General features: G+C 34.1%; 1 protein-coding gene across 1 annotated transcript in view; it reads left to right on the top strand.

The window, feature by feature from the left end:
* The window catches only part of HAO1 (hydroxyacid oxidase 1), a 64,800-nt gene that overhangs the window by 25,071 nt on the left and 24,403 nt on the right, over positions 1-15,326 (top strand). Inside the window, exon 3 of the mRNA XM_051975944.1 lies at positions 14,870-15,125. Coding sequence (XP_051831904.1) covers positions 14,870-15,125 — 256 coding nt within the window. The remainder of the gene's footprint in view (positions 1-14,869; positions 15,126-15,326) is intronic.

Consider the following 15,326-nt stretch of genomic DNA (forward strand, 5'->3'; position numbering starts at 1 on the left):
CATTTCAAGCTGGATGTCCCCTAGACATCTTAAATTTAATACATTCAAAAGTAAACTAATTATTTTTCCTCTTAAACCCTATCCTACTCCTAACTTTTCTATTACTATAAAGGGCAAGAACCTTTTATTCCCTCAGTTTCACAACTCAGGAGTTATTCTTGACTTTTCACTGTCTCTTATCCCCCATATCTTATCTGTTTCCAATTGTATCTTTTCAACGTTTCTCCAATATGTTCTCTTCTTTCTGATACTGCCATCACTATGGTATGGGCCCTCATTACCCCACACTTTGATTACTACAATTGCAATAATTATTGCAATTACTGCCAACTGGATTACAAACTTTCTGGTGGGTCTGTTTGCCTTAAGTCTCTCTCCACTACAAGCCACCCTCCATTCACTAAAGAGATTTTTTTTTTTTTAAGTGCTGGTCTGACCATGTCATCTCCAATATTCAAGAAATTCTAGTGAATTCTTATTACCTTCTAGATCAAATAAAAACAATCTTCTATTTGTTATTCAAAGCCTTTTATAACTTAAACCCTTCCTATCTTTCTAGTTTTCTTTTACTTCCTTCCCCACATCTTCAATAAAGTGACACTGATCTCTTGGTTGTTCCACAAAAAAGGCACTCTTTATCTTGGCCCCAGGGATTTTCTTTGGCTATCTCCCACAGCTGGAATCCTCTTCCTCCTCATCTGTTGGCTTCTTTTAAGTTCCAATTAAAATTCCATTTTCATTGGAAGTCAAACTTCCTATTAATTCTAGTATTTTCCCTTTTTAATTATTGCCTGTTTTTTCTGTATGTAACTTACTTGTACATATCTGTTGACTTGTTTCCATTATTAGAGTGTGAACTGTTGTGGACAGGGATTGTCTTTTGCCTCTTTTTTGTAATGAAATTGTTTAACACAGTGTTTGGCACATAGCAGCCATTTCATAAATATTTACTGTTTGATGCTATCTCTAGAATTTGATTATTAGATATCGTTAAGGGCCAATGTATATAAATGTCATACCATAAATTTAGAAAGGAGAGATGGGGAAAAAAAACAAAAAAGAGCAAAAGAAAAAAATGACACTCAGGAAAGCAGGGAAAGAGAAAGCACGAAGAAAGGAGGTTAATAGAGAAAAGAAAAGGCTGATAAAGAAAGTCATCAATTTGAACTGAATAGAGTGCCACCAACAATGGAGAAAGGCAAAACCAGAAGAGAGGAAGGTTGGAGGATCCCAGAAAGTCTTCCTTGGACCAAAAACATTATTTGTATGGTCTGCTTCAGTGTCTGCAATTTCTGTGTTGGAAGGAGATCCTTCTTTCCATTTAAGGAGTTAGTGCCAAAAAGTTTATATTCTAAGAGGGAAAAAAACCATTAAGCCCAATAATCATCAACATCTTGAGAGAATTAATTTTTTAGATTAGTTAGAGCATAAAAACCCTGAAGGAAAAAAAATAGAATAGAGCAAGGCAGGGTAGAAGTTTTGAAAGGGCTAAAGAAGATCTGTAGTGTAGGGCCATGCATAACTGCCTGCATAACTGAGAATACTGAATACCTGGGAGTGTGTTGGGAGGATGATGCTTAGAAACATTGAAAAGGGAGCCAGAAGCACCCATAGAACAAACTTTGCATACAACTTATGCTTCTTCTGGATCAGGATCACTTAATGGCATCTTTTATTAGTATTACACTTCTGACTATGGTATAAGAAAAGGTATATAACCAGATCAACAACACATTTGGACACAGACCAGAAATATTTATTGGGGAAGAAAGTTGGAAAGGCATAGGTAGCACAGAGTTAGGTAGCTTACATTTGGTACTTTTCATTGAGCTCAAAAGACAGTCTGCTACCCTCCTGACCAGGAGACTGGTTTGAAAATTTAGTTTTTTTTTCTGAGATGTTAATGATTATTTGACTTTAATGTTTTTCCACTTCTTGCATGAGAATTTTATGGAACTAATGCTTGAAAATCAAAGGAGTGATTTCAACAGTAAAAACTGCAGACTCTGGGGCAGACCAGACGAGTTATATTTTTGGGACAAGGAAGACTTTCTGGGATTCTTGTGTTTCACCCTGCAAAGGCTCTAGTCAATATTTTAAAAGTGTTTTCATTGCCCCCAGCCTCCCATTTCTGGGCTTGTTTCCCTGTCATGCTTCCTGTGACTAGGAATGAATACCATAACTCCTATGAATACTTATCTGGGGTATCTATTTTCCTTAGCCAATTTTGTTCTGTCACTTCCAGTGCAAAGGTCAGGTTTCCTGTGACCAAACCCTGTGTCTGTTATTGTCAACAACTATGGAGGAGATTGGAATAGAGGAAAAATACCATTTAGCCTTCTGCTTCCCCACTTCTACTAATTCCTCCTATGAATTAAAGAATATACCTTTCACTGTCTCCTAGTATCTGTATGTATTGTTTATTTTATAATTTTAAACCCTTTGTGATCTGTGCCAAGAATTTTGTGACTGTTTCAACTGGCATCATCAACAATTTGAATAAATTTTTATCAAACATCTATTATGTACCAGCTACTATGCTAGGTTCTTGGAGTACCACAATAAAGTATAAAGATACTTCTGGTCTTAAAGAGCTTATATTCTCTCAGGGGAAATAACTCATCATCAGCATTATCATCATCATCATCATCATCATAACTAGCATTCATAGATTATTTAAGCTTTCTAAAATGTTTTAAAAATAATATTTATTTTAAAATTCTTTTTTATCATCTCATTTTATTTACAACAAAACTGGGAGGCAAATATTATTATTATTCTCATTTTACAATTGAGGAAACTGAGGCAGAGAGGAATTAAGTGATTTTCCCAGCTAGTAAGAGCTTGAGAATTAATTTGAATTCAAGGCTTCTAGATGGCTAGCACTCTACCTACTGTATTATCTAGCTGTATCTCAACTATGTGTATATATATATGTGTATATGTACACATATATTTATGTGTTTATATATATATGACTATATTTAGGATAGACACATGAAGAATGAATACAAAACAAAAACAAGATTATTAGGAAGAGATGTTATTAAAAGCTGGGATCATATTGTCCCTGAATTATTGAAGGAAGCACTTGAGGGAGAGAGATTCTATGAGATGAGTATGAGAATAAAGTGCTTTTCACACATGAGACATCATTACAGAGTCATTATGATGAAGGGTCATGTGCGAGAAATTGAAAGGCTAGTTTGACTAGAATGCAGCATGTGGAAAGATTATGTACATATATGCAAATAACTATATGTGCATATATATATACAGAGAAATACATTATATATGTACATATAGTCATATCTATATTTAAGAAAAATCACTTTATCATATGTATGGAGAATGGAGTGGGAAGAGCCTGTAATTAGGGCCACTCCATTGTAATAGTTTAAGTAGAGTCCTGAGCACTCAAATTAAGATGGAATCTGTGTAGGCAGTTAAGAAGGGAATGGATGTGAGAATTGTCATAAAGTAGAAACAGCAGTATTTGACACCTGATTGTATATTTGGGGTAAAGCAGAGTAAGGAATTAGTTATTAATCCTGAAGGATTGGAACCTTGGAACCTGAAAGATTGGTGATGCTCTCAATAAAAATAGGTAATTTTGAGGAAAAAAATTGAGAAAAGAAAAAGAATTCAATTTGGGACATGTTGAATTTGAAATGTCTATGGATCATCTAGTTTGAAATGTCCAATAGTTAGCTAGTGATATAGCACCAGATCTTCAGAGAGAGATCAGAGCTGGACACGTAGAACTGTGAATCATTAGTGTAGACATACTAATTAAATGCATAGGATGTGATGAATTTACTGAAAATATAGAAAAGATATGAGGGTCTGGATCAATGGCTTAAATTATAACCATAGGTAAAAGGCATTGTATGGATAATAACCCAGCAAAGGAAACTCAAAATAGCACAGAGGTAGAAAAATCCAGGAAAACAGAATATCCAAAAAACTATCAATCAAAAATGATGAATGTTAAAGATGTCAAAAATGATGGGGCCTGAGAAAACAGCTAGTTTAAGATATAATACTAGAACCTAGTTTTTCATGACTGGAAGGCAAGCCTTCTATCTTTATATTACTACCTTAATTTGCTATTCAAATATACTAATTTATGTGCTAAAATATATATTTGATATTTAAATTTTTAAAATTTTTATTGAAAGCTTCAGGAAGGAACACAAAATCATTGTTTTAATAGCCAAAATATCAAAAAAAAAAAAAAAAAGAAAAGAAAAGAACAGCAGTAAAAATCTATGCTGGTATTATATGTAAAACAGCATTTTTTTGTGTGTTATTCCACTTGGTTAGTTCAATTTTCATTTCTTCCTAAAGGTAGAATAAATAGGAAGTAAAATATAAATTTGAGTAATATGAAAGTCTTTTTGAATTTATTTGAAAGTGAACATTTATGAAAATACGTTAGTTGAGAGAAAACTGATTTACCAGTTTAGAGCCAGAGGCAAATTTGATTAAAACAGAAATTATATAGAAGGGGGGGCAGGTAAGGTAGATAAAAGGGAGGGGAGAGATAGAAAGCTGAAAAATCAAGGGTAGCCTCATTTGTCTTGCATTTTTGAGCTGTTCCATAGAAATGTTCCACATGAGGGAGCTCTGGGACTTCAAATAGAAAATGGGAATTCTACATAATGCATTCCAGCAGTCCTCAGGACATTAGCAAATTCTTATTAAACTGTCAAATTTTTAAAGAAATTCTTGCCCCTGGATGCAATTAGAGATTACCACACAGGATTGAATGGACCATAAAATGATTAAATCCAAACACTTTCTTTTTAAACCTAAAAGGCCAGGACATTCCAAAGTGAAAGCTCTAGACACAGCTATTGAGTGGGCCACCTATTAAGGCACAGGTGGGAGGGTATGTAAAGCAATACAAAGAACCATACAGATACTGAAGTGCTGAGTTAAGGTGAAGGTGAGACCCTTTAGCTGTCGAATTTTCTGGATTTTCCATGATTAAACTCTCAACCTTAACATTAAGTGAAAGACTGCTAAAAATGAAGGGGGGAAAGTCATTTCCTTTGCTTTAGACCAGGGGGAAAAATTTCAAATGCCACATACACACACATATGTATGTGTGTTTATGTATGAATATATATATATATATCTTCATTAATTGCACTATATTGCCAATTACATATACATTTTATTACTCTTACTGTATAAATTTCCATGGAGAATACCCAATGAGTTTCAAGTTTACCTAGACTTCAGGTTATTTGGATTATTATTCTCTTTTCTTTAGTATAAAGGCGAGATTTTTAAGATTAAAAACAAGTCAGTGGAGGATTTTGCTCAGAATTGCTCTGTCTTTAGCTCTAAATACTTTAGATGATAATAAGGAGGTATAATTCATTGCAGGCAGAAGAGGGAATTAGTTTTGCAGATCCTACTTTTGTGTTTAAATATTTATTCTTTTTCATGTTTGGAAAAGATGAGAGCTTGCTAAATGTCTGTTAATGTCAAATATGCTCTTAAAACTAGTATAAGTAAAATATAGTCTTCCCTGTTGCTTATCTCTCAGTATTCTCCAGGGAAATGGATGATAAATTGAGCTTAAACTACTTGATAAGTAGATGTACTTAAATATCAAAAGAATTCTGAATGGCCACCTTTAAAGAACAAGTTTTCTAGCATTTTTTTTTTTTTTTAGCCCTTATTAAAGCTTCCCTTGTCATGAAACTGTTTTACTCCTGCACAAACATTGTGCTTAATTACATAGCATGATGCTGCAAATTCTTAAGTTCCCATCAGAATCCAGACATTAAAGGTTTTAGACTATGGGAGGTTGGTTGTGGTTGTCATGTATAAACCCGATGCTATGTAAAAGCTGTAATTAAAAGGTATTTCACTGTGGTGTGATTCCCATGTGATCGTACAAGTTATGTAAGTCCCTTACAACTTTGCAATTATAAATTGTAAAGATAATTCTGTAGCATATCAACTCAGGAGGACCACTTAGTACTTTCTTGATCTGTTATCACATTGTATTACAATGATTACCACAGGAGGAAGAGAAAGAATATGTTGGTAAATATGTAAAGAATGTGTTGATTTACATTATCTTGGCCTAATTTTATTTTTGTTGATTTATTAAGTTTGTATCTAGGCCAACACTCTTTCCCCACTCTCCATCATACACAACCAAAGAGAAAGGATATGGGTCATGATTTAGGGGCCTAAACACATGAAGAAAGAATAAGGGCCAAAGAAAGATTCCTGTTGTTGATTTATTTCAGGGCATGTTTCATTGCAGCTCTTCCAATGATCTGGGCATAATGAAATCTATACAGTTAATGATGTGCCATATAAAGGTAAAGAAGGGAGGAGCAATTTATACTTGGGTGTGCTCTTCTATGTGGATATTTCCTAAGTGGAAGAAACCAAGCCTAGAGCCTTACTGGCAGCTCCAGATTGTACTGTTATACCCTTAGACAATGGACCATCAGAAAACTACTGGAAAGATTATGTCGGGCTTCCTGGCCATTCTTGGCAGTGTTTAAATTGATTAAGTTCCCCAAATTTCAAACTGGAATTTGTCTGACCATTTGTAAGTATTTCAAGCATGATTGTAGCTAGAAGTTTTGTTCTTCCCATTAGGTCACTGACTCCAGAACTTTATTTCTGGGCAATCTCAAGCACAATTTTATTCATTTAGTACACAATGTTAATTGTGTTTTTAGCTGCTCCTCATAATCACAGTTCCTGCAGGGAAAAAAAAAAAAGCCTGACACACTCAATGGACTTTAAGGTGCACATTTATACAAACACGCCAGAATGACAGACCCTTAGTTTAGATCAACACAACCATTTTGTACTTTGTCATTACATATTTTTCCCATTACATAATGACTTCCTGCACAGATGACAAAATGCATTTTCTCAACAAAATTATTTTCGGCACAGCTGTTTTGGTGAGTAAGTCATTGCAGGAGTTTTTTGATCAAATGCATTTCATCAAGAAAATAACTTTAGGCACTTCAAACATGTTTGTTTTTCTCCCCCTTTAGAAAACACAACTTTGGAAATGAGGCTCCCTTTTCCCATAAATGTTGGCTCCTTCCAGAGAAACCATGTGAACTCAAAATACAGTATTGCCTCATTTACCTGGCATCACCATGAGGTGTTGTTTCACAGAAGTGAATTTTCCACATCATAGAAGCTCATGCTTCTAAGCACTAAAACTCAAAAAATTGTAATTTATTTTTGAAAGGAACCTTTTTTAAATACAGGATGTCCCCAAAGTATTGGTGCAGTTTTAAGCTATTGAAGCTTAAAACTATACTAAGTCTTTTGAGACATCCTGTATATTACATACTATCTTGCCTACTTAAAGTATACCTCAATCTTTAAATAGCTCTATAATCTTCTCATTTTGGGCAGTTGCTCCAAAGGAACAAATTATAGTTTATTCACTTTTCAAAAAGTTTGCATGGAGGACCTGTATAATACCCTGGAGCCTTTCCTCAAAGTCTTCTGACTTTCTGTGGGTACCAGTGCATCTCTATAACCTGTGTTTTATTTCCACCTCTAAGCATCTTGAGAATGTGGATTATTTCATCTTTTCTATTTGTATCCCCAATATAAAGAACATTGTCTGGCACTTAAGTGAATGGTTAATAAGTTCTTGGTGATTAATTGATTGTTGAATGACTACTTCCCCACCCCTTTTCCTATCATACATAATTTGTCCTTTCTTTGTAAATTTGGGGTCACACAGAAGTGTGGAGGACTGTTTGTTCCCTACACCAAATAGCCTCTGGCATTTTTTAGTAGGTTTTCTGTTGCTTCCTCCTTTGTAGTCAATCCTTCATATGCCAGCTTTGATCAACTCCTCTCTCCTCTCTTCCAATTTAGGGATTCTGTTCAATTATCCAGTAAATCACAGGAAAAGCTAAAGGAGAAACTCAAAGTCTTGGCATGGATCCTGCTTTTATATTTTCCATGCCCCCTAAATGAATACTTCTATACTCATTAGGCCTAATCAGTACCCCTCTGCTTCTTGGATAAGAAGATTCTTTTGCAGGAATCCTCTGCATTTCAGATTATATGTGCTTATTGACATAATAATATTTTTTTCTTGAAATTCTCCACCTTCCAAATTTTAGTTATATACCCCATTATTACCTAGTCATATTGCTCAGTTGGTATAAGACAATTTTTAATTACTCAAGTTCCCTTCCTTTGTGTGAATATATGATTGTCCCATGGAACTCATAAGGAGTTTCTTCATTTTTTGGTTCTTCCATTTTTCTACCTAGAACAAGGTCATTCCCAGACTTAACTATTCTTAAGTTCTAAACTTGTGTCCTTTGATGTTCCTTTCACTAGACTTCAATTTCTGCACTACATTATCCCCAAATCATTGGCAGGACAGCAATAATGAATATATCCTGCTCTGAATCAAAAATGGACATTTTTCTTTTATCCTCATTTTTATTCCATATATTTAGATTTCTAAGTTATTCTCAGATTCCCTTTTCTTTGGTGTATGTTAATAGAGTCAGGGGAGGCATTGGTTTAGATACTAATATCTTAGATACTATAGATAAAAAAATTATTTAGGTCAAATATACAAACTATCAACATATTCTCTTTCCTCCTTATGTAATAATCAGAGCACTGTTGTATCACCATGTGAAGTTGGGTTAACTGAGTACTAGCCTGGAAATCATTTGTGACCCACCCACACAAAGGCATAATTCAGATCCCAGGAAGGAAGCAGTGTTAACCACAGCCAAGTTCAATTTAATATGTCTCTAATACTGGGGCACTGCGCTAAACATGGAATCTACAACGAGGAGCCTGAAACATAGATCCTGCCTTCAATAAGTATAAAATCTAATAGGGAAATGAGGCCTTATACTAATAATTGTAATTTAAAAAAAAACTACTAGTTTTATCAATGTCTTTTATTTTTACATCCCTTCATTTGTCTCCTATGTACTTCTATTTTATTTATAAAATAAATTGAATATGATAAGTGCTTAAGAGAAGTCAAAGAATAAAGGATGAGAAATTTGAGGGCAAAGGGTTGTTTCTACTTGGAGAGATCTGGGAACTCTTCCTGTAGTAACCTAATTTGGTTCTTGAAAGAAGGAAGGGATTTTCAGCAGGAGAAATAGGGGAATCCATTCCATTCATATTGTATAATATTCATGAAGACACATGTGCGAGCACATACTTATACACACAAACACACATTATATAAAGAGTTTTTATATAATCTACTATAGATCATACATATGTTTATCTGTATATTTGTATGCATGCCAAAATATAGTCCCTGTTCTCAAGGAATTTACATTCTAATAGGGAAAACAGTAAGCAAACAATATATATCCATTTACATATATGTATTTAAAAAGCACCAGTGGGTGGGGGCAAAATGATGTGATTAGATTAGTGCATTAAAAATGATAAAGTTGACAGGAGTGTGAAGGACAAATTTGAGATGTCGAACGAAAAGTAACCAGGCTGCACAGTGACTAGAATGAAAACCTGAGTTCATATACTTCCTCAGAAGCTGTGACTTTGGGCAAGTGATTTATCCTATCTGTCTCAGTTTCTGCATGTGTAAAATGAGGACAATAATAGTACTTTCCTCATGGGGTTGTTGTGAGGATCAAAAGAGGTGATATATGTAAAATGCTATAAAATTATTATTAATTATGTATACATGCCCAGACCTCAAAATAACACCTATTTGTGCTAACAAATGGGAAAGGAAATTATCTTTGCCAAGAAAGTCCAGAGTCACAGAATCAGACAGGATGAAAAATGAGTGAGCAATCACAACATGCTAATAAAAATATCAAATCCCATTAAAAATGACACAATTACTTCTTTAGTAATAAAAACACCTAAAAAATGAGAAGTAGAAGACTTCTCTTCTTTCCACAAACTGTTTTCTGCCTTCATATTTTTCTTCTCTTCCTCCTCCTCCCCCTCTTCCTTCTTTTCTTCTTTTCCTTCCTTCCTTCTTTCCTTCCTTCCTTCTTCTCTCCCTCCTTCCCTCCCTCTCTCCCTCCCTTCTTTCTTCTTCTTCTTTTTCTTCTTCTTCTTCTTTCTTCTTTTTTACTGGAGAGGTTTATGTTGTCTGGATTTCCACCATCCACTGGCAATCTCAGATTTGACAAAGACCATGATTATCACAAGCTTCCAGGGAGGTGAGACCCAGATATCCTTATGCATAGCCCTAAGAAGTGCTATTTCAAACACTATTGCCCCAGAGGGTCCCAGAATAACCCTTTCCTAGCTCATGCAGCCAGGTGTAAACCTGGTGTATAGAAAAACATATCATGGGTTGTGGGAACTATTCCCTTGCTGGTAAGATTATTCTTGGGAGCTTGTACCTACCCTTGTTTCTATTTCTCTATTTTCCTATAACTCTTATTTTCAAATCCCACCTTCTGCCAGAGGCCTTTTATTGGTATGTCTTTTTCCCACTCTCATGCCTCACCTCTGTACACATATAACATGCTTTTCTGAGATTGCCTTCCATTTGCACTTCATAATTTTTTGTCTGTTATCTCCTGATTAGAATGTAAACTCACTGAAGGCAGAGACTTTGACTTTCTATGTATCATCAAGGCTTAATACAGTTTCTGGCACATACTAAATTGCTTGTTGTCTGACTACTACCCTGAATGGATTTTTCTGTATTTACTTAGTATATCTATTGTGTAACTTTTCTGTGTCCTGCAGCACCTAACACAGCAACCTGTACTGAGTTGGTACCTGATAAATGCTAATTGAATTAAGTACCACCCCCCAACAACAACAAGAAACAAAAAACCAAAGATAGATCAGGATTTGTAAGCTCAATGATGACCTTAAACATTTAATCCTTATTAGGTTTTTTCCTACTTTCCTTAAATATTGTTGCATTGAAAATAAACATTTTTATTGTTATGATGTACAGAAAAATCTTGTCAAGCTCCAGAAATACAACTATGTGTCTAAACCATTTGTGAAGATTTGCCAAGTCATTTTAAGCATTTATTAGGTGCCAGACACTGGGTTAAGCTCTGGAGATACAAATAAAAGCAAAGGAGAATCTCAAATCAAGAAGGATATGTATCCAACCACTCATCATTGTTTGGAAATGACGAGGAAGCAATATGGAGTCCTATTTTGGGGCTAGGTAAAACTAATGTTCACTGGGTGAAAAAGCAGCCATTTTCTTTTCTCTAGAAGACAATACCCAAAGAGTTTGAAATGAAAGCCATGCTCTAGAAGGGGAGTGAGCTACTAGAGAAACATCCTCTCTAAGAAAGCAGGGGGGATTGAATTTTTGAAATATAGTAGAGAGAGAGTTGGGGGAGCAGAATAGTGATGGTAGAAAATGCCAGCTTAACCTACTTTACTTGAGAGTGTCACCTGAAGGTCAGGTCTGGAAAATTACATCCTGTTAGTAAAAGGAGCTAACGAATCATAAAATTTCTAAAGTGATGTTAGTAATTATCAAAAAGTAATATTTATAAGGAAGAATTAAAACATAGCTTAACAGTGTGATTCTTTTCAGCTGCTAAATACTGAATTTTACTATATTGAAGAAAAGCTATATGTGTCAATGTTCCTTCTCAGAACCAGCAAATGAATATTTCAAATGGTAGGTGGTATGCCAATGACAAAGACAATACTAGTTTTTTTTTTTTTTTTTTTTAGTTTGTTTGTTTGCTTTTGCCCCGTCTTAATTTCTGAATCATAAAATGGAAAGACCAGAACATATGATTTATAAAATTCTTTTTTTTTGTTTTAAAAATTCTAATTTATATATTTTTAAGAGTCCAGAGTCTGGTTTATAAGTTAAAATGAGTACATTTGAGAGAGAAAGGAGAAATGATATATTTTATAATAGAAAAGGTAATTTGTATTAGTATTTCAGTTTTAGTTTTGAATAAATAATAATAATGCTAAGAATTCATATTCAAGGTTTAAAAAGTGTTTTCTTTATAGCAACCCTTAGAGGTAGTAGTTTCAGGTGTTATTACTTTATAGATGCTAAATTCTATAGATTGGGAAGCTGAGACATAGAGCAAGTAAGTGATTTGAAAATGGGAGTAGAAGAAAATACCTTCAAAGCTACAGCAGAAAAAGAATTTTTGACCAAACCAGGTATAGAAGAGTTCATAAAAACCAATATAGACAATTTTGATTAAATATAATGCAAAAGTTAATTTAGCTAGAATGAGGCATGGTAGTATGTGTGTTTGTGGGAAATCTTCACAACAAAAATATGATAACAGCCTAATTTACATATTATCTAGGAAAATGGTACAAATATAAACATCAAGATCCCCAGTAGATAAGTGACTTAAATAATATGGATAGTTTTCAAAAGGAAAAATGAAAACTATAATCAAATACATGGACAAGTTCTACAAATCTCTAACAATAAAGAAAATGAACATTAAAATAAGTCTGAGATTTTATTTTATGTCTGTCAAATTGGTAAGGATAATAATACTGAAATACTGTTGGAGGGGCTATGAGAAGACAGGTACACTAATAAACTGTTGGAAGAACCATGAATTTGACAAGGTGTCTGGAAAATAATTTGAAATTATGTGAAAAAATTATTAAATTGTTTATTTGATCTAACAATCCTGCTACTGAACACGTATTCTAAAGAAATAAATTTTTTAAAAAATCTCATATTTGCCAAAATATTAATAGCAACACTTTTGTGGTAGCAATAAACTACAAAGGAAGCAAGTACCTATTGATTAGCAGAAATGTCTAAATGATTCATGCCATTTTGACATAATTTAATATCATTGTACCATTTGAAACAATTGCTATAAGGAATTTAGAAAAATGTGGAAAGGCTTAAATGAATTAATAAAGAGTAGGGTAAGTGGAAATAAAATATAAAATATATACAATGCAAGTATACAAAAATGCAAATAAAAATAATACAAAAAGGTAACTGAACTTAGGTAACATGAAATGAATAATATTCATTCCAAAGGACAGATCATTGAACATTTTCTCCTCTTTGTACATGAGGTTGCGTGGACTTCAAGGGAGAAGAAGAGCAAGTAAGGATAGAAATGGTTCTTGTATTGAATGATCTTGCTTAACTTTTTTTCTTTAGTCATAAGAGGAAATATTTAGTATCAGAGAAAGGAGGGAATCATTTCTTATACTATAAAGGAAATTATATTGTCAGATATGGTCAATGGTCCATGTGTTAATATTTGGAGTTTATACTTTAAAAAGTATAACTTACTTCCTTAAAAGGGAGAGTTTTGTTGGAGGAAGGTTATTAGAAAATGCCAGCAGTGTTTTAAAACATCATTTACATTAAGAAATTTACAAAGAAAATTATAAAAAGAAATTATCTGATTTGCTGGGGGTCATGTAGCTAAGAGTGGATTCAAATTCAGGCCTTGTGACTTAGCACATTTTCATTGTATAACATAACTTTTCTTGACTAGCATTTTTGGGCCTTTTTGCCTTTCTTTTTTAAAAAAAGCTTTTTATTCTAAAAATATATGCATACATACATAGTTTTCAACATTCACTTTGGCAAAACCTTGTGTTCCAAATCTTTTCTCCCTCTCTTCCCCCTACCCCTTTCCTTAGATACAATATGTTAAACATGTACAATTCTTCTATACATATTTCTACAATTATTATGCTGCATGGGAAAAATCAGATAAAAAGGGAAAAAATGAGAAATAAAATAAAAACCAAGTAAACAATAACAAAAAGTTAAAATACTATGTGGTGATACACATTGCATCTATATAGTCCTCTCTCTTAGGAGCAGATGACTCTCTCCATCACAAGACCATTGGAACTGGCCTGAATCACAAAGAGTCACATCCATCAGAATTGATCATTGCATAATCTTATTGTTGCTGTGTACAATGTTCTCTTGATTCTACTCACTTCACTTAGAATTAGTTGATGTAAGTCTCTGCAGAACTTTCTATAAAGAGTCTTTCAGAGGACTTTAAAGTCAATCCAGTTCAACATGGAACATGAAAAGCATATTGTTCTTGTTGTTTAATCATGTCTGATTTGTAGAGATCCTATATGGGGTTTTCTTGGAAGAAATACTGAAGTGGTTTGTTTCCTTCTCTATCTCATGTTACAGATGAGGAAACTGAGGCAAGTAAGAGTAAGTCAGTTGCTCAGGGTCATACCACTACTAAGTATCTGTACCCAGATTTGAACTCAGACCCTTTTGACTCCAGTACTTTATCCACTGGACCACTTAGATGCTGGAATAAGGGCAGTAGAGAAGTGTAAATACATGCATTTTTTCATTTGATTCCTTTCATGAACTTGGGGAAGTAGTGATCAATAGATAGGGATAGGGATAGGAAAATATCATGCTTTTTGAATCCTAAGATTATAACTCTTTATGCACCCAAGTATTACTTACAGTTTTGCTTTGTGTATAGTATCTAGCAACCATGTACTGAAAAACTGCATAGTGTAGGCTCTGGAATCAAAGGAACAAGATTCATATCGACCCTCTATGTGACTGTGATGTCATTTGACTGCCTTGGTTTTCAGTTTCCTCATCCACAAAATGAAGGACTTCTGTTAGATGATTTTTGGTGTCCTTTCCAGCTCTTCTGTTTTATTCTCCATTTAACCTCAGCCCAATTTTTGTTTGCCTTTCATGTTGAAAGCTTATGAATTGATATATTTGATGTTTTCTACTATTATTAGTAAAATGGATGTTTTCTTGCTCTCTAATTAGAGAACTTAATCTTTATCTAAATGATATATTTTTTAACCTTTTAACTGGGAACATCAAAACTTGGGTCCCAAGATCTTGGCCATTTTGACCTTTCATCTTCTTCCTCAGCATGCCATTCTGTGGGAACAGGAATGATGCTAAGCACCTGGGCTACCTCTTCCATTGAAGAAGTTGCCCAAGCTGCCCCTGATGGCACTCGTTGGATGCAGCTGTACATCTATAAAGACCGGGAAGTCACTGAGCAGCTTGTGAAGAGGGCTGAGAGGAATGGCTACAAGGGAATATTTCTGACTGTAGACACCCCTTATCTGGGCAATCGCTTTGATGATGTACGCAACAGATTCCAGTTACCACCACATCTCAGGTACCTTTCTGCTTTCATTATATACAAGTATCAGAATTTGTTTTATTCGCTAGTCAAAGAACATTAACTTTGTTTCCAATTCTTTGCTACAACAAAAAATAAAATGCTACTATAAATATTATGATGGTTGGTATGGGAATCCTCCCTCCTTTTTGACTTCCTTGGGGTATATGTGTACTAGATGTATGTTTAGGTTAAAAA

This window comes from Antechinus flavipes, chromosome 2 (assembly GCF_016432865.1).
Source record: "Antechinus flavipes isolate AdamAnt ecotype Samford, QLD, Australia chromosome 2, AdamAnt_v2, whole genome shotgun sequence".
Classification (NCBI taxonomy): Eukaryota; Metazoa; Chordata; class Mammalia; order Dasyuromorphia; family Dasyuridae; genus Antechinus; species Antechinus flavipes.